Source organism: Calonectris borealis, chromosome 22 (genome assembly GCF_964195595.1).
Source record: "Calonectris borealis chromosome 22, bCalBor7.hap1.2, whole genome shotgun sequence".
NCBI lineage: Eukaryota > Metazoa > Chordata > Aves > Procellariiformes > Procellariidae > Calonectris > Calonectris borealis.
In genome coordinates, this window is record NC_134333.1 from 6,614,655 (window position 1) to 6,638,574 (window position 23,920).

At 46.0% G+C, this 23,920-nt stretch overlaps 1 protein-coding gene across 1 annotated transcript; it reads left to right on the forward strand.

The window, feature by feature from the left end:
• The first annotated feature begins 231 nt into the window (after nucleotides 1-231).
• On the forward strand, nucleotides 232-13,625 carry METTL2A (methyltransferase 2A, tRNA N3-cytidine). Its single transcript, XM_075171253.1, has 9 exons — nucleotides 232-339; nucleotides 2,161-2,252; nucleotides 6,240-6,601; nucleotides 7,942-7,991; nucleotides 8,463-8,523; nucleotides 9,719-9,858; nucleotides 10,639-10,745; nucleotides 10,958-11,023; nucleotides 12,375-13,625. Exons 1-9 carry the CDS (start codon nucleotides 251-253, stop codon nucleotides 12,524-12,526), a joined length of 1,119 nt encoding a protein of 372 aa, XP_075027354.1. The 5' UTR covers nucleotides 232-250; the 3' UTR covers nucleotides 12,527-13,625.
• The last annotated feature ends 10,295 nt before the right edge of the window (nucleotides 13,626-23,920 follow it).

Genomic DNA, 23,920 nt, shown 5'->3' on the forward strand with positions numbered 1-23,920 from the left:
AGGTAAAGCGTTTTTATCGCCGTGGTGGCCGTTTCCCGCCCGACGCGGGCGCCCCCGCCCGCCGCCGTTACCGCCATTCCTCTGAGGCGGCGCTGAGGCAGCGGCCGCCCTGGCCCCCCTCGCCGCGCGCTTCCCGCCGCCGCCCCCACGTGACGACGGCGTCCCTCACGTGACCGCCGCCGCCCTCCTAGTCCTCTTTCGGGTCGGACCGCGGGGTGGTGCTTCCGGTTCCGGTGGCACGTGGCCCATCATGGCGGCGCCCAGGGAAGCACCGGAGCGGCGGCCCTTCGGGAGGCGCTTCCTCACCGACCCCGCCCGCCTCTTCCAGCACAACGCCTGGTGAGGGTGGCCGCCGCCTCCTCGCCCCGTTTGTCCCCGCTCCGGATCCCTAGCCCTTTGCTGCCCACCAGGGAGAGGCCCGGGGAGCCGGCCGAGGCGCTCCGGGGCGCTGCTGCCCTGTGGTGCCTCTCCGCGCCCGCCCGCGGGAGTTGGGGTGGGGTGACTGGGGCCGGGGGGACTCGTCATCGCCGCCCCGGCCTGCCGGTAGTCTGTGGCGAGGCGCTGTGTAACGGGGCTCTCGGCGGCCGGGGCGGATCAGCCCCGAGCTGCCCCGCTCCGCTTCACGGGAGCCCGGCTGCAGACACTGAAGCGCCCACCGGGACGCGGAGCAGGCCGGGGGGAGCTGTGGGTGTGGGGCTGGCGGCCAGGCGGAGAGGGGGGGGCCTGCGGCGGGGGACTGACACCCCCGGGCTGGGGCGCTGCCAGCGTAGCAGGCGGTGCCATGAGGGTTGGAGGTGCGGGAGGGCCCTGCCCGCTCGGCCAGTGCTTGAGGGGGGCTAATCCCGGGGGGTCCTGAGCCTTCCTCGGCTCCTCCTGAAGCAGTCGGGATTTCTCAGGCTCCCTCATTTCAGGAGAATGTGTTGCTTTGCTCTGTAGCAATTGTTTCATTGCTATAGTTAATAAATGATTCGATCTCAGAAATCTATACCCCTTCTCTGTCTGTATACATTAGTGACTAATGTGTAAATTGAACTAAGATCATTTCACCCATCTGCTGCCACACGACGCTCTAACAGTATGAGATCGTGCTAGGTGTTAGCTTGGAACAGGAGGTCTTTGGTTGGAGAAAGCTGTTGTTCTAAGATGTGTTAAGCACCCAAAATTCTCAAGTTTGCTGGGAACTGAAGGTATTTTGCATTTTTGAAGTAAATATGTCCATTTTTGGTCTCTGGCTGCTATACCCTGTTAAGAATTGGGCATGTTTAATTTGTAATAAAGTAATATGTGCATGTATCAGCTTGTCATTCATTTTGGGACTATACTATATCAAAGCTGTGTTACAAAAGCATATCCTCAATAGTATTTCCCTGCAGAAACTCCTAGTAATCTAGTTTTTCAGACTTGACATTTGTCAAGTCTTTGTTTTGTGAGTTAATATCAAAAAACTAATTCCTCCTGAGGCCAGAATAGTGCTTCTTGTAGTCTGCTTTTCATTCACTTGTTTTAATGAAAAAAGGTCAAGTGAATCACTTTAATGACTACACAACTGCGTATGCACATTTAAGTTATTAATAGGTTCTTAATGCTTTAAAGCTTCCTGCATATTTTTCTCCTAATTGGATTTAATATTAGTGTAACACTTTACTTTCCAAATAACCCTACTGCCTTTTTTGTTTTAACTTGAGAAAAAAAATGTAGTTTTCTAAGACAGCTAAATCAAATGGCCCATGTTGATGACCTGGTTGAGTGAACACACGCAAGCACCTACCTGTCCGTCACCTGTGTAAGAACAAGTGCTTTCCACCATGTGAGAATGGCAGTTCCTCTCCAAGGAGGCCTGTTTGTGCTGAGTGCCCTCGTGGTTTTATAGTAAGGATTTATTTCCTCTAAATTTGGCTGAGCGTCAAATAGAGGAAAGGATTAGGGGACAGATTTGGTGTCTCTTGGGATCCCTTCCAGTTACATCTTTTGTAATGCTACGAGTGCAGTTCATTCAGAACGGGGAACCGTACGTGCTGATAGCTGTTGTACTGTTGTACTGCTACTGAGCTAGAATTGGAGATCGTGGAAGAGCTCCACAGCTGTCTAGACCTTTCTCTTTTCTCGCTGTCTTTGCCCTACCATTCTCAGCTGAGTAGTTCATCTTATTTTTTACAACAGGGATAATGTGGAGTGGTCAGAAGAGCAGGAAGCCAGTGCCAGAAGTAAAGTTCAAGAGAACAGCTCACAGCTCTTGCCACACGATAAACAAGGTACTTTTGGATGCTATTGTAATGCTGAGTCTTAACTTGTTCATACAAGAGCGGAACAGTCTGGCCAGAACTGCGTATGCATCATCATTTATTCCTCCCTTCCCCCCATGTCTCAAATCGTTCAAAATACATTACCTAGAGGTTGATAATGAAAAATGGAGCAGGAGGAATCTTTCTGGTCTTAATTTACCTCTTTGTGACTTTTCTACCTTCTCCAGAGACTCATCGTACTGCAACAGAAATGATCTTGGCTGGGAGGAGTCATCTTGGGTTGAGCTTCTTTGTTCATGTTGTGTATGTTTAAATACTTGTTAGTGTTCCTTGTCAACAAACTTCTTTCAGTGTAGAGCAACAGCCTCATTTAGTCTTATTTTCTCTGCTTGCTTTTGCTCTCTAAAGCTTAACTTCTGACAGGCAATCTTTTGTTTGCTTGCATGCTGTGGAGCTATCCCTTTTTCTCTTAAGAGGGTCTAATAAAGTAGTGTCCATGTTCATGTCTACCAGGTTAACAAACAGCATGGTAATGATTAAATAAGAAGCGAAGAAAAATGATTTTATCCTGATTGAAGTGTTCATCATCAGAGAGGCAGAAAAGGGATTCCAAAGTTTTTATTTCCTCAAACTTGGCTTAAAGGATATTTATATATCCAAAATGCAAAGCTTACCTGAATCTGAATCAAGCTACAGGTGCACAGCTCTATAGTCAAGTAATGCGGCTGAAGGTGTTCTGAGTTGGTTAATAATGTGTCTTTCCTCCACACCTGTTAGATATCATCCAGTCCCTTAAATGATGGTGAAATGGCTTCCTGTTCTTTGGTATGATAAGAGGCTTTTTTGATGATGATCTTGTTATATTCTGCCAAGTTCTAGGATGGATCTGCCCCTTTTGTTCAAATTAAATTGAGTGTGTCATCTGTAAGGCGATGCTGAACACTATTGGAGCTATTGAGACACTTCCCATATAGCTTCCAGTTGTGTTCACAATAGCAAATTTAATTATACCAAAGAGCAACCCTCCTAATTTCTTGGATTCCCAGAAGTATCCAGCAGTTTCTATTGTGATACCCATTGTGTTGAGTTCATTTTAAAATCTGGTTAACATTAAAGGATGCTGTCTGTCATGCTTTGAGAACCTATATACAACTATGAAATTGTGGAGCAATTTACTGTTAGAGCAGTTTGTCAGGTCTTCATGATGTATTTCCCAGGCTGAACAATGGAGGCCAGTCAGATTTTGGTGGTTGCTATTCAGTGGGAAGCGTGTGGAGACAATGGGATGGCTGAAACGTAGGGAAGCCAGCCCAGCCAAATGTGCCCGAAGGGTCTAGTATTTTGAGAATCAGTAGTGTCCAAGCAGGAGAACAAAGGCGGGCTATTGGTCATTATGGCTGTATTATTCTGTGGACTTCTTGGGGCTGTCAGAATTTGTTCTGAAGGAGGAGAGAAGTTCTATGGGGTATGTCGAAGATGTGTCTCCTGGCTGGGAACAAAGAAAGAAGTGGAAGAGTTTCTTGGTTTCCTTTTGAGGCTCCATAATTAGCCCCCATGCAATTCAGGGGCTCCCTGGTTCTCTTCCTGTCTTTCGTGAACAGTTACTTTTGTTTGCACTTCTTCTGCAATGTGAAAGGGTGAGTATGGGCTTGGCTTTGGGGGTGTCCTTACAAAGACGAGCAGAAAAGTCAGGAGTCCTTATCAAGAAAGTCTCTGGAGGAATCTGGCTCGCACGCCGATGTCCCCATGAGCTAATACCACAAAAAGGATCTTGAAGCAAGTATTATGTGAACTTTTCTGGCATAAGTTGTGCAGGAAGTCAGGCTGAAAAATTAATATGGTCATTTTTTTGTTTTATATCTGTTTCTTGCATGATCTTTGTTAGCTGGCCCTTGATTTCTTGCATTTATATTGTTACTGATCCTTTATTCCAGTGCTTTGAAAACACTAGGCTATAAGGTAAATGAGCTTTAAATAAAGCTTCCACACGTGTAGGTTGGAGTATAACAGCTGTTCAATAGGATCCAACAGAATTTCACAATAATTTAACACAGGAAGAGCACAATGTCTTGTTCAGCGTTATACTGTGGCAAAAATGTGGGTAATCCAAAATGGCTGGGCTAGAATTTTGCCCCAGCACCTCGGGTAAGCATCCCATTACAGTCAGGCTGTCATGGGATTGTTAGGGACCAGCAGGAATCAGGACTTTATATTTTTGTTAGGTGAAAGAGCATTTCCAGCCCCAGCAGCCTTGCATATCCCTACTAGTACATGGAAGAAGTGACAATTCAGGAAGGAGTGTGCCAGGGTATGAATCAATAACACTTCTTCCTCTGACATTAGCAGTCATTGAGTTCTCCTATGCAAATAGTAAACTGGCTTGACCCTGCTTACTTTGAGCTGTGGTGAGGTCATGGCACAAACTTACTGCTATAGTCTAATATCAGACGTTAAAATTTCTTTTGGCTTGGGGTTTAAGGACAAGGCTTCTTAAAAGGAGAAAATCCTTGTACTTGAGGTAAAGAGATTATTTTTATATATAGCTCTTTGTGCTTCAGGGATAGATCTTACTAAAAATATACATATGACTGACTTCTGGTTCTTTGTTAAAGCCATTTTTGTCTATATTTGGCTGAGGCTACGTATTTTTCCAGGTGTTCTTGTTTCATTTTACTATTTCCCTTCAGATATCTTCTAAACACTTGTATGCTTTTCAGAAAGACTAATAAATAAACTACAGTTCAGATAATACTTCTAATCTCCAATTTTAAGATGCCTGCTTTTTCTTTTAACCCTGCTCTTAGTAGATGTTGGAGAGAGGTTATCCATTCTCACATGCAGTCGTCGTCTTTAATTGTGGGATAATCATTTGCATTCAGTAATGCACTTGTTGCTGTGCAAAGATGGCTAAGGAGTTGCATGTTATTGAAATGCAGTTGGGATCTCTGGCCGTGGATGTTGATGCCTCTAGGTGATTACAAGCATAGGATGCTATAATTAGCTCTTGTTTCCCAGGACAGAGAACTCATCACATTGATGAGAATTCAGGAAGCCAGTTGGATTTGTAACTTCCCATGGAAAAAATAGTTCCCCTACAACTGTACTTGATCTGAAATCTGTGAAGGTGTGTGGAAATACTTCTGTGGGTGACTCGAATTTCGTTAGATCATGGCTTTGAAAGAGTTCTTCCAGTTTTCTGTAATACTCATCTTGCTACTGGAATGTATCCACTTTGTGTGAAAACGATAATGCTTGCTGCTAAAGTTAATTCTTATCATCTTTAGTCTATCCACCTTAGCTCTCCACTATTACTTTAATGACAGTGGTCACTTCTGTTGATTCCCCTCTTTTGTTTTAATTTCATAAATGCGTGATGCTCTAATATGCACAAAACTATGGAAAACGAAGTGCTGTAGGCTGGACTCTAGCAATACATGCTGTCCTGTAATCCTGGAGTATTGCGCAAATGTTAATTGAGCTTTCTGCCAGGCCTGTATAGTTGACTAATTTTTCTGTTTCTCCATCTGAAAAAAAGGGTAGCGTGTTGGACAGGAGCTCTTCAGCTCCAGGCAGCTGTCACAGAATTCCTTAGAAGTTGTAAGCGCCTGACACTTAGTGTCATGAGGCTCCAAATGAATTGTTCCAGTGAACTGAACAAGTTAGAGTTAGAGATGGAAGTAAAACCTGGATTTCTTCATTCCAGTCTCCTTCAAAGAAGCCTTTTCTGTTGCCAGCTTCCTTTAAATCCTACCAGGGGACAGTTTCCTCTTCTATCTCTTTTCCCTTTTTTAGCCCTACCAAAGTGGCTGTGAGGAGGCAGGCTGAGTGTTTATGTGGGATGGCACAATTTAAATAAAGGTGATTTTCAATCAATAACCTTACTTATTAAAGCAGATTGCTGAATAGGTGTCTGCAGTGATCCCTCACTGTCTGAACTGATTAAACTCTGAGACCTTCTGATCTGACTGCTGGTGACGTTTTTGTTTGTGTTCACAGAGGAATATGAGGTGAATGCTAAGAGGTACTGGGATGACTTTTATAAAATCCACGAAAATGGCTTCTTCAAGGACAGGCACTGGCTGTTCACTGAATTTCCTGAGCTGGCACCTAACAGGAACACAAGTCAAAATGGGGATTCTGTGCATGAGTTTAGTAACAAAGAAGAATCCAACAATGAAGGGCTGGGAAGCTGTGAAAATGGACATTGTTCATTGGAAACCAGGGCAGAGAATCAGTTAAACCTGATAAAAAGCACGCCTAAGATCTGCAGAGAGGAGATGGCTGCACAGAAGTATAGTGAGCTGAATCAAAGTGATGGAGATTACCCAGGATCATCTGCATCTTACCGTATATTAGAGGTAATAGCCGTAAAACAGAGTGTCACACATCAAACAGTCCCTTGTATCAGTGTTAGTGTGACTGGGACATAAAAATGTATATCATCGGCAAACAGCAAGTGTATGGGATGATTGCTTTAAGTCGGAAAAATGCAAAAAACAGAGGGCAGCTTAGAACTGTTGGGATTCTTTGGTTCAGACTGAATTGGCAGAGTACAAGGACCATAAGAAGTTTCCGAGTTTAAAAGACAAACTATTACTATCAGATGTTGAAACAAGCATTTAAAAGTCATCTTTTGAAGAAGCTGATTCTTTTACTTGTCTGTATAAAGCTTTACCTTGTCATTTATGTTTTGCATGTTTGTGCTGACTCCTGTTTGCCTTGGGAGGTGTGAAAGAAAACAATGAAACCAAGAATGTAAAGATACTGTTTGGTTTGTTCCTTATGGCCCATGTAGTAACGGGGAATCTCAGACTGATACAGGGTTTGTCCCAGAGAAGTCTGTAGGACTTCTCATTAGACTCCTGACAGCTGGTAATGACCTTTTGCTCTGCCACCTCTAGTTTGTTCACTGTAGATACCGCTGGTTTTGTTGAATGCTTCGTGTTCTATGGAAGTTGCACCCTTCCAGGGAGAGTCAATATGAATTGTCCTTTCGATTTTTTTTATTTAATCTGAGGCTTTAAGACTTCCTCAGACTTTGATATTCTTGGGTCGTTGTGGCTTTCAGTAATATCTGTCATTGCGATCCATCAGTGGTGTTTGCTGCTCAGTCTATTTCAATTTTACTGATTCCTTAAACGTTCAGAGGCGAATTCCCCAAACCCAGTTGTGTGAGCCATCTTCTCTTCAAATGGAAACAAGCAGAAGGAATAATAAGGCAGAATCATTGTAGGCCTAGTTGTAACTTGAGGAAGAGCCATCTAGTGAAGGAAACTCTGAAACAGCAGGATGTAATTATAGTAAAGCAAACTTCTTTCTCCATTGCGCTGATTTTCTGTGGAAGTGAATGCAACTAATCCGTGGCCTTTGCCAGTGCTTCAGTGACTCATACTGGTTGTTATGCTTGGGATTCCAGCAATAACAGTTTTCAAAAGAGTAACAGTGTATAGCTTGTTAGTAAGATTTCTACGAGAACTGGCTTAGTGGTTTCCTACAAATGCTTATATGTAAGCCTGCTCCTCAGAGTGAACATATTCAAATCTTGCAGTGAGATTTGCAAGTGGTCACTGCTATGTTCAGTTGTTACTCATGAGTTGCTCTTTGTTCCGTGGCTGTAGAGAGATGATTTGAAATTAGCTGCACGGGACATGCTGAAGAAATTATTTTCACAATGTGTACATCTACTTTGCTTGTGCAGGTTGGCTGTGGTGCTGGAAATACAGTCTTCCCAATTTTACAAACCAACAAGTAAGTAGTTCTCGGTAGGTTTTTACCTGCATGATTACCAGCCTCTGCAAAACAATTAGAAAAATGTTGCATGTGTTCTTAGTTTAGACAATCTCAGAGAAAGGCCAGATGCAAATGGTGCCTTTGCCATCTGCAACTTCAGTTGATTGTGTTTTGAGCTTGGAAATCTTTGGTCTTAGAATGCAACCAACGAAACACGATGTGAGTTTATATGTCTCATTCTGAAAGTATTTTCATACGGGCCTTAGTGTCTCTCCTTTTCCGGAAGGAAAAGTAAGCAGTCAGTTCCATATGAGAATAACTGAGGCATAAAGGAGCAACGTGATCCACCAGATTTTGCACAAGGCATTATTGGCAGAGCTAGACTAAAGCCCAGGATTTCTGGCTCCCAATTCTGTGTGTTTGAGACACTTCTTAATTCCTGTGGAGCACCTTTATATAAATGATAATAGTTTCTTTTATTTATTTCAGTGACCCAGGCCTTTTTGTTTACTGCTGTGATTTTTCTACAACAGCTGTGGATCTTGTCCAGGTAAACTCAATGGTGACTTATGAAGGTAGGAAGTACATGGTGCCAATTGCACATTAACGCAAATATATCACAGCTGCCACTGGCTATCTAGCTGTGTTGGCAGCTTTCTTTTTTTAGCTAGCCCTGATGCTGACCCTTGTACTGGTAAATCAGGAAAATGAGCCATCAAAGATTGTAGAAATGAGGGAAGTTGGAGTTCTCAAAATGTCACATTGGCAGCAGACAAGTCAGCCAGATTTTCTTTCCCCTGTGGTTGGCAGTACTTTTCTAAATCCAGTGCTCTTTTAGCTGAGTAACTGCTGAACCTTGAAAACATTCAGGCTATTTTTTAACAGGAACTGAAGCTGGTTTTGGTTTGTGTGTGTGTTACTGTCACTGCAGTTCTAGGAATGTGGTCTGATTGCTTCTGCACAGACAGCTGAGGAGGGATAATGTTGTCTGTGGAGCAGGAGGCTGGAATTTAGTCAAAGGACAAATACTGCTAACAAATTTCAGGTCAGAACAGAACTGAGAATATATGAAGTATCAAATGTAATCAGTCACTTCATGAGATGAGATGGGGAGCACAGCAGCAGAGGCAGCATGCCATTTCATCCTCTTAAGCTGAGGATGTTTATAGAGGCTACAGCACTGTTTATAGAGGCTACTGCAATCTGTAGCAGCAGCTTTAGAAAAATATACAACTACTTTTAGAAGTCTAAATGTGATTTTTAAGGGCATAACTTTAGGCAGCCAGGTTTGATGTTTGGGGAATAGGGAGTAGTCTGCTTGTAGTTGAAATGAATATTGATTTCAGTGATGCAGTGAGGCACCCTGACATTCTCACTTGTGTAAAGATTTCCAGCTTAACAGTGTAAATCCTTCGCTTCTTACCACTGTTAGTGGAAAATCTGGCCTTAAAATTGTAATCAACCCTCAGTCCAGTTTGGGGTTTTTTGCAGTGCTGGTTGTCTGAATGTAACAAGTCCAAAGCTCTTTGTAAATCTCCCACGTGTACTTATTTTTCACATTTCACCCCTGTTCCTTGTCTGACCAGGGAACCTATCTGACCCCAGTGTCAGATAGTCCAGTGAGGCTGAAACAGATCTCTGGACGCACCACTTTATTATGTGAAAGTTAAAATGCTCCCATGTCCAGATAATATTGAGATCAGAGTCTGCTGCTAATGCTCTAATTTCTTGCCCCTTAAATACAGAACAATGCAGAATACGATTCTTCTCGCTGCTTTGCATTTGTCCATGACCTGTGCAATGACCAAAGTCCTTTCCCAATGCCAGACGAGAGTCTTGACGTTGTTATTCTTATCTTTGTCCTCTCAGCGATTCTCCCAGAGAAGTAAGTTTTAATGATTCCTTCTGGTTGCAGAAGATAATGCATATAGGACTGTAGTTTATTAATAGTAGGTCCTCCCATATCAAGCAAAAAAACCTGTCTGGTCCAGTTTTCCATTAAGCCTCTGACAATGAAATTTGCAGGTACTTTCTGTTGTCACAAATGCTGGTACAGGATAGGTGTGATTTGGAAGCGCTAAGTGACGTCTTGCTGCGCTCACAATTGCTCACCTGTTCTGAACCCCAGCCACACTGAGCACTCGGCACCCATTTGTGGAAAGTGTGCTGCTAGATTTTAAGGCTCAAAGGCTAGATGAATTTCTCATACGGGAGGTGGCAAGAAGGGAGGGGACAGGTTCAGAAAACAGCTAAGAAAAGTGCTGTGATCTTAGTGTGATAGTGTGTTACAACCTACACTAGTCTCTCTTTCTTGTTCCCTTTGGTTTTATTTCACAGCATTTTTCAAGTTCACTTATTACTTGTTTTACAGAAACCAGTGGAGATACTTTTTTAATTAGTAAGAGAGAGCAGTTAATCCCTGCTGTGGCAGGCTAAGTTATCATTGTAAAAAAAAAAGCAGAATCGAGGAGTGTCAGAAATAAGGCAGCCAAATAAAATCAACCCACCTAAGTCTGACAGAGCTCAGAAAAGTGCTAGCTTTTGGTAGCTCTTTATATGAAGTTGAAACATATAGAAAACTTATACCTTCTTTTTGGAAAGTAGGCTAAGGAAACAAGCATCGTTTTGCAGAATGATGAATACTTCTGTTTTGTTCTTTCCTCAGGATGCAATGCATTGTTAACAGACTGAGTCGCCTTCTGAAACCAGGAGGAATGATTTTGTTACGAGATTATGGCCGTTACGATCTGGCCCAGCTTCGGTTTAAGAAAGGTATTTTCTTTTCCTCTGGAGAGTGTTGCCAGGTCACTAATAGATGATGCTTCTCTGGAGTACTGTCTACCCTGTTTAGGAGGCAGCTCATTAATTCCCCTTAAGCACAGCATGTGCTGGGAGAAGTGCCTCTTGTCTTTACGTGCAGTTGGATGGCAGTTGTTGATTTTTAAATGATAGCTGGTAACTGTTTAAATCCGTCTTGCCCTTAGGTCAATGTCTGTCTGATAACTTCTATGTGAGAGGTGATGGCACCAGAGTCTACTTCTTCACACAAGGTAGGAGGCTAGAAAACATCCCTCTGACTCTCCTCACCTCTTTTTATCCCTGTGCCCTCAAGTTTTGCCTTTCTTGGAGCAGTGTGAAATGTGTGAAGTGTTTCTCAATTGCACGGGTATCTGGGCTTGTCACTTGCTGATGCGAATATGGCATGGTGAATTCCTTAGTGGAAAAGTCCTCCTAGAGAAAGACTAGTGTGTTTGGTACACTGGGAGGGGTGGGATTGGAGGAGCTCTCCTTGAATCTTGTTGCCAGAGGAGGATAGAGTGAGGTGGACACCACTTGAAGGAACTTCTCTTAACTTTACTGTTCTCCTACGAGGAAATAAAAGGGCGTGGTTCAGCACAGAGCTGAGGCAGCCTCTCCAGTTCTGCTGCTGCTTGGAGTTCAGCAGGGGTTGTATTCTCCCTGTTTATCACCAGTTGCACCTCCAGTCACTTCCACCGTGGGTCCCTCTGCATGGTCAGTTTTAGAGCAGTGGCACAACTGCAATGAACTATTCCCTTCCCCACTGCACAAGTCTTGTTTATCACAACAAAATTAATGTTTAATGCGTGTTTGGCAAACGCTTCACGATGGCAAGCATCTGATAAAAGAGCACAAGCTGGGACCTGTTAGCCCTTTTCTACAGAAACTCCACACAAATCACGTGCTCCCAGGTTGCAGTTGAACAAGCTCTCTGCTGCTAAGCAGGACTCGGTCTGGCTTTGCCCACGGCCAGTGTGCTGGGGCACTACGGTACTTATTTGCTTGGTCAGGAATACCTGCCAGTGTAAGTGTTGCAGCCCCGAGGGCTCTTGGTGCTTTGATTGGGCCCCAGCAGGGTGTGGTTTTTTAAGTATTTTTTTCCCCAAACTTAACCTTAATGAATCCCGTTCCCCTCCAGCCTATGCAGCGCAGATCTTATTGCCACCATTTAAAAGCGTAGGTCTGATCCCGTTCTTTGCTCTTACAGACTCTGAAATTCCTTTGGAGAGAGGGGGGGAGGGGGAAGGAATGGATCTGTCCCTACTCGCCAGAAGATGCTCCCTTAATTGGTTACTAGAGGCGATACCCATGTCTGAAACTGCTGCTGTTTTCTCTTTGTCGAGTCTCTGTAATTCTAGTTGTCCTCCAAATAATTCTTTCCTTCCCTGGTAGAAGGTAAACTCAAGTGAAACTAGAGAAACTGTGATCTTAATCCCCCCATAGTACAGTAGTCAAGTCCTGTCTGATCTTTACGTTTCCCTGCCAGAGTGAGACCATGAGTTTCCTCTGGTCCATCTTCCAACATAGTTTAAACCTCAGTGTGAGCAGGTATCAGTTAAATGAAAGCTATGGCATCCTCAATCTCCTTCTCTCTGCTTCCAGATGAATTAGATGGTCTCTTCACAACAGCTGGGCTGGAGAAAATTCAGAATCTGGTTGATCGGCGATTGCAAGTGAACCGTGGGAAACAAATGACGATGTATCGAGTATGGATCCAGTGCAAATACCGCAAGCCTGCTGCCCCTCAACTGTGAGGAAACAGGCCATGCTCTTTAGGTTGGAGCCTCTTCATGGCCATGTGCAGTGTGTCCTCCTGGTTGAGATGTGGTTTTACAGAGTTCAGCACACACAGGACCTCAGTGCCTTTTACAGTGCCTAGCGTCGCTTCCAGTGAGTTTTGCTAAGGATGAATGCTCTAAGAGGAGACCAAGTAGTATTTTAGATGTCTTGCTACTGGTCTGAGTTTTTTAAATTATTCGTAGTTTTAACAACTTAAGAAATGGTCAAGCTGTCTTACAGCAGCTGAGCAAGTTGAGTAGCGGCTCTTACTCTGGATTTCCACATGAAACAGAAGGAGAGCTTCGACCTTACCTCTGTGTTGTGTGCTCTTGTCTTGGGAACAAAAACCGTACAACGGGTAAATCTGCTCTTCTTTGCAACTGATCACTGATGCCTAATATGGATCCCTTAGCCAACCTATCTCATGCAGCTCTCTTCTAGTCATTCAGGTTTGTGCAAATTCACAAGTTAAAATACATTGATTGAGGGCAGGAACTGAGCGCATACTAGTTTCTCTGTGCCAAGCTTCCTCATGGATGCCTCATGGTGTGCAGATAACCTGTGGAGAAAGCAGATTATTCTGCTTTGCCCTCACCATCCACAAGGATGTTCATCTAGGGAGCTAGCACACTATAGCTTAGGTGCTATAAGTTCATATCAGGCAAGGTTCAGGCTTTCAAGGATTTGGGGCTGATGCCAGTTTTGGGGCACCTTCAGAGTGCAGAGTAACACGAGCAGCTGATGGGACCAGGGTTTACACAGAATTACCTGCTTTTTCTGCTTGAACAGTGAGAAACTGTTCTTGCTGGCTGCGGCCCCCAGGTCACGAACTGCACTACCCTGTCATGGTGGTGTGCTAAACCCAAGTAGGCAAGACACCTGTCTTTGATAAGAAATCTGAAGAATGTCTACCACTCTTGTTTAATTTCTTAGAGGAAGCCAACATTGTGGCTTTCTGAAGGTGTTTCCCCATCTTTGACAGCAAATATCTTTTATCTCAGCTTGTTTTCTTTTGTTGTTTTTAGGGTGTGGTACAACAGGTATTAGAATAAATTTTGTGGTAATGCTTTTCAATGCTGGTTTGATTAATATAAATCAGGCTTCCACAGAAACTCACATGCTTCTGCGTGCCTGATCTGAAGGATTTGGGCCACCATTAGGTAACTACAGTTTTTTTCCTCTTCTGTTATGAGTCTCACTAGTGCCTGCTCTCGTCTCTCAAGAAGTGAAAGCCTTGCCTGATATCTCCTGCTTTGTTTTAGTTCACGAAGCAACAAGGTCTATTGTGTGTGCACCGCTGGCCGAAGAGCAGTTCGTGCCACACAAAGCATGTATATTTTGTTAGCTAGACACTTGCATTTGTAGCTTACAGTTGCCTAAGAATAACTGTCAACTCTAGAGACACGTAGGTTATGAAATAACTGCTGTCTTGAAACGGGAGAAAGGGTAAAAAGATGAGGAAATGCCATTGCTATCTTTGGAGAGTCTGCAGGAGTCCTGGAGAGTCAAACCAGGAGCACCCTGATTTGTAAAGCGTTGGAAGGGGCTGTAGCAAAACTCTCTGCTGGGCATGTGGCAGCATGATCAGTTCATAACTTCCACGTCACTGTGTCACCCTGCAGGTATTAGTATGTCTGCTACCCGAAGGCTTCTGGGTCAGGACATTTCAGCCCTTCCTGTGGAAAGGTGACCCAGCAAATCCATTCACACCACAAAGGCAGGCTGCAGTGCTGGGGCGGGAATGGAAATGCACCATTGCTTTTTTTTACATATCTAGCTCTTTTAAATAATGTTGAAAGAGAATCAAATAACTGGGAGAGGAATTCTTGTTCAATTTGTTGTACTCTATTTCCTGAAGGGCTAGGAAACTTTCCAGAGTCTGCAAATGACATAGGAGGAGATAAGGCTTGAAGCAGCTGTTTTTGGAAAGCAGAAAAATGAACAGGAGATCGTTTTGCTTCACAGTTACTGTGTGGCCTTTTCTGCTTCTCCGTCTCCTGTCCTTTTTTGTAAAGGCAGTTCAAAAATCATACCTTGCTACTGGCCTGCCCTTGGCACCTCTTCACTAGGGTGCAGGAGGCAAAACAGCACACGGGAGGAGCACATGTTCCTTGGCTCTCCAATTCCTGCTGGTCAGCATGTGAGCTTGAAAAGCTGAAGGGAACCATAGTGCTGAAGGCAGGGAAAGCAGGAGAAAATGTCAATGGGGGTCTTAAATTCTCCTTCCGTCCCTCCCACTTGCCCCTAACACATTTGGCTTCTGTTGGGCACAAGCCTGACTCAATCCAGAAACTGTGCAGCCGCTGCTATGGTTTCGTGCTAGACCTACAAAGTCTGGTCCCCTGGCAAGGTTGGTACCTCAGGCAAGGTCTGGGCAAAACACAGCTCAAGGGCTCTGGGAGCTGAGCAAGCTCATGTCTCCTCATCTTATCCAGGCAAAGAGTCAGGCTTAGCAAAAGAAGTCCTGTGAGCGTTTGACGTGACGTGACTCATGTAACCAGCTCTGTCGCTTTCGGTGAAAGACCTCCCATATGTTACTGGTGCCTTAGGCAGTTCCCTGGGGTCCTTTTCCTCTTGGTCCCTGAAGGGAGACCTCCTTCTGGGATAGCTCTATCTCCCTGGAAGAAAAATTATTGACTGGGGTAAACAAGCAGCATAATTAGTGTGAATTAAAGTAATTTGAAAAATGCCTTATTAATCATCCAAAGGCTTGTAAGCAGCGCAGGAAAATATGTTTTTAATTATAAACATGATTTATTTAAAGTTGATGGACTCCCCTTTAAGTTTAAACTCCTGAATGGGAGAAGATGAAGGCTAGTAATTTATTTGTTTCTACTTTCAAGGCTACATCCCAGTTGCCTGCCTGGTTTTCACTTGGGCTTCATGCAAAAACTTGCAGCCCTGTGAGCCTGCAGCCATTGAAGTGGCTCTTTGCCTTTCTTAAAGCTCTTCATTCCGCTGGAGTATTTAAGCAATCGCTCAACATGAACCATGCTGGGCAGACATGCTTTTGTTTCTAGTCCTGTTGGTGGTGTTCAGAAAGCAACAAGTTAATGGCCTTGAATTGAGCCAGGCCTCCTACAGACAGATACTGTCTGAGCTTCCTTCATTAATCTCCGCCAGCTCCCGTTCTCTCTGAAGCTGCTGCTCTCCTGCGACTCCAGGCCTTGCCTCCCACACAGCTCTGCTCAGGTACCTTGGTCCTGACTTGCAGCAGCTTCTGCCATTCCCACCTTGGGCCTGCTGTGCAGGCTGGGTTGCACAACGGCTTTCTAGCATGTTCAAAAGAAATCCCTGAATTCACTTTTACTGCATTGAAAAACCCAGGTTAAGTGCCTTTATTTTTTTTTTTCCCTCTTCCTTTTTAGCAGTGTAACATTAGCTTTAAAGCCATTCTGAACGTATCTGCTCTGGTTTTGTTCCCAGCATTCCAGTCTTGTGGTCTGTGGCCGACAGGCAATGCCAACGTAGCTTGTCGAACCTCCCAAGCAGAAGAGATGATTTCATAGCTCTTCAGAGGCGCTGCCCCTGCGATTCTGGAGCCAGACATTGTTACACTTCAGAAAGTCTGGTCCTGGCTCTTGCCAGAGGATGGTGGATTTCCTTGGAGGTTCATAGATTGTTTTGGCTGGAAGGGAACTTTATCATCACCTATTCTGACCCTTTGCATAACCCTTTCATGTAGGGATTATGGCATCAAGCCTGTGACTTGGGCTGAGCCAGGACTAGTCCTTCAGAAAGGCTTTTGATCCAGCCATGATGCTGAGGGCTCCAGTGAATGGCAAAGAACCCTTTGCCTCCCCAGGTACATCGTTCCTCTTGCGGCATCCTGATTTCACAGACCGGCTAGAAGCTGGGAGGCAGGAGGGGAACGGGGGAGATAAAGAGAACAAGAGGCTGGAGAGTATTTCTTATACCGTCACTTCAAATAAATAAACTGTAAATTCCACTGAAAATTGGAGCTTTCTCAGGATCTTCCTGACAGCACAGGAGAGTGAGAAACAACAGTCATCCTTATCCTTAGTGACTTCTATTGTTACAACAGTAATCATCAAGTGCTTCTGACCAGAAGCATGTGAGACCAGACACAATTGTCTTCTCTCCCAAATACTTCAGCTCCACCTTCTCAGGGTGTCACCAATATTTCTAATTCTGTAGTTAGTTGTAGAGCTCCAGGATAAATGAGACCTGATTATTTTCAATAAAAGAGATGTGAGCAGAAGGAACCTCCACGTATGCATGCCAGCGGCTTTTGGCATTGCATCGTAACTAAAGCTGAAAGAGCTTCCTTTTGTCATTGGCATTGGGATGAGCCCCGGCTGGTCCCCAGTTGGATTCCCTACAGGAATCACAGACCCAAACTGAACTTAACTGTTTTTCCTGAGTACAAATGAAAGATGTACAGGTTTCAGTGCCTAGAAGTGAGGGCACGGATGAGGATGACGCTGCAGGGATCAAGTTATTAAGGGATTTGGGGAGCATCCTTCCATCTCTGTAAAGGCAGGTGGGGGAAACTGAGTCATGCAGTCTTCTTTGTTCTCCTGATCAGTCAACTGGATCTGATTTGTCAGTCAGAGCAGTGCCACCACTTTTGGTTTGGTGCCATATTGGGAAAATTAGTCCAGAAGAGAAGATTCATGATCAGGATCCCTTTTGCTATTGTAGCTATTCATCTACCTTGACAGGGGTGTGTGCTTGGCACACATCTTTTTGTACAGTGTCCGTAGGATTCTGATTCTAACAGTGTTGTCATACAGGTTTTCAGGGCAAGATAGAATTTACTAGACAAGCGAGGAGGAGGGAGGAATTTTTTGGAGGACTCTCCTGCGAAGCGAGGTGCTCTAGAGGGAAAGGAATTGTCAGCTCTGTGCTTAATCAGCAAAGCTCTGGAATTTGTGCTTAGCTCTTGCTGAAGGCAGTAAGTTCCTGTGCGTAAGTGCCTTGCTGAATGGGAACTTGTATTGCCGAGAAAGTGGGACACAGTGCAGGAAATTACCTATGTAGGCAACAGTGAGTGCTAATCTGAACTCAATAGGATACAGCTACCTTTGCTATGGAGAGCACAAGCCAGACCTGGCGACTTGGCTGGAACACAGGCAGGGAGAAGCAAGAGAATCTCAGCCATGTGTGCCTCTGCTTCTACCTCCTGCCCAAAGGCTGTATGGTATGACAGCAGGTGTCATGCCAGTGAAGGCTTTTACTCTTGAAAATACGGTCTTTGACCCACAGTTGGATGAGGGGGAACTGGCTGTGGTTGGAAAAAATTGATGGCAAAGATCACTAGCAAGTCTAATGTGCCAGCACCTGCCTGGAGCTCCCAGCCTGTTGGCCCATGGCTGTTTCCAGGAAGGAAGAACATCCTGGTGAGGTTTGGACCCTGGTATTGAATAACCCCACGGAGTCTTCACTGCAAGCGCCAACACAGCAACTTGATTTTGGGGTGGAGTGTGAGCATGACTGCTGTATTCAGGTTGTTTTAATGTTTTGTAGTCCAAAGGACTTGCATTTTCATGTTATTTGGGGGTTGGGGAGTTCTGGGGGATTGAAGCCAATTTGGCCTATGAAACTTTCTTTCAGCTCATGTGAAGTGGGAAGTTGCTGTTTGCAGTCCCAGGTCACAGAGGCCAGGCTCACACCTCTGTGGTGTGGTGGGGAACACCGGGGGATCTGCTCTACAACTGTAAGTGGAGAGGTACCCTGCTACCCTGCTCCAGGGGCGCTGGATGTGGCTTTCCTCATTTAGAGAGAAAATTGGCTGATCTCCCCTCAGACTACGTCTTCATCCATGGGACCAAGCACGAGGCATGGTGCTGGGTCCCCCTCATCTGGGGAGCCCCACCTAGGCAGGTACACTACGCTACAGTCTTTAATTACACAGCCGCACGTTTTTTTCCACATTCAGTGAAGGGTGGATGTGAAGAAGTTGATCCAGGTTGCATGGAAAACTAAATCTGGCTTTTCCTCAACTTCAAGTGACTTCTTCCCTACTGAGACAAGGCTTGTTATGAAGGTTGGTATGTTTTTACAGACATTCACACAAAGGCTGAATATACTTACAGAAATATGCACGCAGTAACTCTAGCTTTACAATAGGATGTTGATTTAATTTTCCTCTTACACAAATTTCCAGCAGTTTGTTTAATTGAGGCTTTGCAAAGCCCTGTAAGGTAGGGTGTTGTTATGCCCGTTTTATGCAGGAGGAAGAGAAGCAGGGGGCAAATCCTGCAGAGAATAATACCCTCTTGTATTCTAGGAAGCTGGTAGTGAGTGAGGACAGGGAAGGATTTCCTGGCACGTAAAGGAGAATCACGTCGTTTCAGGTGCACGCAGAAGAAGAACCAGCGGGTTCTGGTTCCCCTCGGCAGGGCCATGGGGGTTGCACAGGTCCACGTTCCCACGCGCGGTGGGCTGCCTCCTCCGGCAGGCAGGACTTGCGCTCCCTTGGATCAGGGCACCGCTCTGAGGTTGCGCTTGGCTTGCTGCATGTGTGGAGGCTGAGCGACCTGGATGCTTTCCTACTGGGTTCGGGTATCAAAGCCTCCCTAATGGGATACCTGAAGGTGTAGACAGAGGGAGGGGCAGGAAAAACCTCCGAGATAAACTCCGTTGTGTGGGAGGGTGGAGGCTCCCCGAATGGCCTCAGGAAGGAGTCAGGCGATGGCATGTTATCTTTGAGTAACTGAGATACCAACTTTCTCCCAGTCTAATGAGAATGAGGAGAGACCCTTTTAATGTTCCTAGTGAGGGAGAGGCTGTGCCGGGAGCCCTACCCTTACTAGATGCTCAATCCACACAAGGGTGAGATGTTTTGAATGCTCCTTCCCTCCTTAGGTACAACAGAATCTGCTCTGCAGACAAGGATTGGCCTCTTCTGGATGTGATGCCGAGAGGTGAGATCATCCCCCAGTGCTAAAACCTTAAGAAACCTGTTGAGTGCTGAACGCTTTTGTTGGTTTTCTTTTTTTTCTCAATGGCTAAATGGTAAAATTTTTGGATTTGAGATCACTGATGCCAAGCTTTTATATTTCAAAGGCTCAGGCTATTTGATGCTTTTCTCGAGTCCCCAGCTCCTGCCATCACTGAGGAATCTCAGCTCTCTTTTTTGTGTATGTGTTACATTATGTCAATACATTTCTAGACCTCATGGCAGTACAGAAATGCTAGGAAAAATGTAATTAGACTATTTCACAAGCCCAGAAAGCAGAGGCAAAAGAAAGTCACCCAAAATACATTAAAAAGATAAGGAGCTTGACTTCTGGTATTTTATCTTTTCAAAATTCAAGACAAAGAACATGTTACATGCTATGTTAAAATATCTATAAAATCTTAACCAAAATCTTAAATTTTGGTCAAATCTAACATGGGTTAACAGCAAAGCTGTGATGCAGGGGTTTGCCCTTGCTTTGCTAAGCACACCGTGCTGGCTGGAGGGGAGCTCTCGGAGACTGCTCGAGTCGAATTCAGTGACAAAGAAAATGGCTGCGGCAGCTGAGTAGTTCTTCAAAACACGATACAAGTGCAACGTGCCAAGGATATTGCTGACATCCAAGGAGACCAATGCAAGAAGATGAGAGCTGCCACAGGGGATGTAATAGGAAGCATTAACACTGGCTGATGGCAGACCTGGGGAGCAGGATGCTGTACGGGAGGAATCTGGCAGAGACGACGGTGTAGGAGGGCTGGCGTGCCCCCATGAATGAGATAATATTTGGTCAGCCATGAATGTACTGCGTTGCTCATAACCATCCCGTTGCCAGCTCTCAAACCAGCTCCTCTAAAAGGACCAGAGCTCAGGGGCTCTTACGAAGTTAATGAAAAAGGGGGAAAACAGAATAGTTTTCGTGTGTCACTCAAGTGTGGGCTGGAAGGAGGAGTTTTTTTCCCGTATGAGAATTCTTGAAGATCCAAATATTCTCTTCTCTTGCTGGGCCAGAAAGTCAAACATACTGAAACTGTTAACAAACTGAAATACTATGGGGAAAATCAAGTTGAGATCAACAGAATTTTGATTTCCTAACCTTAGGCATTGTTTTAGTTTTGATGCTTTATAGGCTCTTAGAAGTAGTATCTTAAAAGATAATTTAATCCGAAATCGTCCTATACAAAATGATTAAATATTTACATAGTCCAGCCTTTGAATTAGAAAACCCTTCCCTGTAAAAACAGAAAGTCACAAGCTGACCTGTTCTTGCCAGAAGCACATTCTAATAACTTGGCTTTTCTTGTTTAGAAAACAGAATTAAAAAAACCCAACAGTTCACCATTTCTCTGCTGAGTCCAAACCTGGGGGGATTAGCTCCCCCGGGAGATAACACCATAACAGAGAGTCCAAGTGCGTGTGTCTTATCACTGATAAATATATTTTTATCTTAGAGACCATTGCTGTTCCAGGGAACCCGGTCTCGGATGCACTGGCACAGCACGGTAAGAAGTGAAGTACCAGGCTGGGACGGGTGGTGCGTCCCTGCTCAAAGCGGTGTCCTGATGGAGTGTAGGAGGAAAACCTCTATTGCTGACTTACAGGCTCTGTCTGCACCAGGAAATCTAACCAGTCACTTACTTCTTACCGAGGCTATCGGATGAACTTTTCTAAAATCCCCTTGTACCTGCCTGGCACTCAGCAGACAGCGAGCGGTACCCTTAAAGGCTACTCCAAAATTTCTGCTTGTGGCCAGAAATACAGTTGCAACTTGTTGATTCCTGCCCCCTTTGCGGCACAGAAAGACGAGCTGCCGTGTCCTGTGTGAGCTGCTGTTTTGGCATCTTGGAAAGGAAACTGCAGCTGAAAGTGTTGCTCTGAGCTGCTCTTCGGAGGACGAAGGCAGAGAGGACCGTATTTGAGTTTGCAGCAGATGAGTCGGGAAGGATGCGACTGTATGGCTAACCAAGGCTAAGAGGAAAGGGTTTGTGAGCACTCGCAGCTTGCTGAAAATCCAGGAGGAGAGCTGAGCCAGTGGAGCCCTTGGACAGCAAGCCACAAGGGCTGTCTTCCCAAAGCTCCCCCAAAACATACTGAAGGGGGCATGCTCGAAGGGGATGTGCTCCATCCCTGAAATCGCAAGTGAGAAGAGAAACCCCAACCATTTTGCCGAGCGTAGAGGAACATGGGGCGGGGAGGGGGGCAAGTCACAAGAGGAGGATGGCGCAACCTCAGCTTATGGGGTTCGTTATCAGAAGTCACCACCCGCTGCTCCAGCCTGACCCCGGCAGAGCCCAGGACTGCAGCCACGGGTCCTATGTCAAGCCCATAACTCGGCGGTGCATCGCGGGATGTCTTTTAGAAAACATTCCTGTCTGCAGTGAATTCTGCAGGAGGCTCTTACCTCCCTGGGCATCTGGTCCTGCCAGAGGAAAGAAGAACAGGGTCACTGATCTGTCCGACTTCAGTGAAAACGATAGCGAGCAAAACGCCATTTAGGATACGACGGCCCCATGGTCTTTTCTGGTAGCCTACGTGAAAAGATCGGTGGCAGTGGGATCCCCAGCAATGCGTGGAAGAGGCGGAAGAACCTCAGCAAGTTCCCTCCAAAAAGCAGGAGAAAAATTAGATCAAAGTAACCCCCATCACCCCTAAAACACAAAGACGGGGGGATGGTGCCATAGATTCGGTGTTACGGTGTCCGATTCCTGTCTGGTGCCCTGAGAGGGAACTGCTCCCTTTAAAGTTGGAGGCGTTTCTAGGGGCGGTGGCCAGGGTCCAGAAGAGCCGAGGGGTACAGGAAGTCGGTCCTTTTATTGGGTGCAACGGCTCCCAGATCTTCTCCTCCCTCCACCCAAAATCAAACCGAAACGCACAAATGAAATTTATACCTCCCCGAACAATGTTAACTGCAAATGGTACTAATTAGCGCTCCCCTAAATGGCTGTGATTAGTTTACCAGCTGATGGAATATTTACTCTAGAATTTTTTCTTTTTTTTTTTTTAAAAAAAAAAAACAACACACACACGAAACGCTATTTATTTATTTATTTTACAAATTCCTGCCGCTGGTCGTGCTGAAAATGTGACTCACGCAGCGGGAGCTGAAACTGGAGTGGCTCTTCTACCGAAAAAACAGATTAAAGCACAGGAAACACAGCTTGTGAGAACAGGCAGGCACTTCGAAAGCCATTTGCAACACCAAGTTAACAAATAATGCCAGGCTCGAAGTACGATAAATTAACAATTTTAAAATAATACAACTTCCCCCCGTCGCCATGCGAGAGCGGTTGTTCCGTGACGCTCCGCCAGCTCTTCTCCACATCATCGCTTTTGCCAAACTGGTAGGTTCCAGTTCGGTCATAAATTGCTCGATGTCGGACGTGCAGTAAAACGGAGGTGACGGGCGTCCCTCGGCTTTCCCTGCCCGGGTGTTTTGGAAGGCGAATCCTTTATAGAGCTCCGGGAACCTCCGCTCCCATCGCTAATCCGCGCCTGCCTCCCCTTGGACAGGCCTGGCCACTTCCTTTCCCAACAAACCTCTTTCCCCCCCCCTCTCCCCTGCTTGTTTGCTTTTCAGAAAGCTGATTCAGCCTTAAAGCCGAGCGGGTTGCAACGCCCGGCAGCGGCGTTTTGCATTCTGCCCCCGCCGCCTGGGAGAAAGGCGAATAAACTGCGATGTAATCGCTCGTTTGCAGCTAGAATGAGCCCTTATTTTTATTATTTTAAATTTTTTTGGGCTTTTTTTCATGCGCAGCCCAGCCTTAGACAGGCAAGGGGGAACAAGGGTTAGCGGGGAGCTGCTGGGGGCCCGGGGTTCTGTTTCACACGCGATATCCGTATTTGATCAGCCCCGAATGAGGGGGCGAGCGGGGCCGGGCCCCCTTCCTGGGGGGTTTCGCAGGGGTCCCCACAGTGAGGGGGTGGGCAGGGATGGTGTATTGGGGGGGTGCTGGGGTGCCCTTGCACCCTCCCTTGGGGGGATGAGGGTGGTTTTGGGAGCAAAGTCGCTCCTGGCTGTGGAAGATGGAGACTGGAGAGGGGCTGAAGAACTGGGGGGGCGGGTGCATGGGCACCCTGCCTGCACCCCCTCTCTGGGGACACCCTGGGGGGGGCAGGTCACCCTCTGCTCCCTGAGGGGGAAAAGCCCCCAGGCCTGCCCTGACCCCCCACCTTCTGCTTGCACCCCCCCCCCCACCTGCCCTGACCCCCAAACCTGTCCACACCCCAAGGCTGCTTCGGACCCCACCTTGTGCCTGCTGCCCCCCCCCCAAAGCCCCCCTGACCCCCTGCTGCCCCCCCAGGCCTATGTGACCCCCCCATGCCTCCTGCTGCCCCCCCCCAGGCCTGCCCTGACCCCCGGGGCCTACTGACCCCCGCCTTGTACCTGCTGCCCCCCCACCCCCGGCCCCTCCCTCCGCCCCTCAGAGCAGGCCCCGCCCCCCCAGGC

Excerpts from the sequence above, each read along its gene's own strand:
- METTL2A (XM_075171253.1), top strand. The coding sequence starts at position 251 with ATGGCGGCGCCCAGGGAAGCACCGGAGCGGCGGCCCTTCGGGAGGCGC. Across the intron at positions 340-2,160 it reads CTCTTCCAGCACAACGCCTG|GGATAATGTGGAGTGGTCAG; the intron begins GTGAGGGTGGCC and ends TTTTTACAACAG. Across the intron at positions 9,859-10,638 it reads TCAGCGATTCTCCCAGAGAA|GATGCAATGCATTGTTAACA; the intron begins GTAAGTTTTAAT and ends TTCTTTCCTCAG.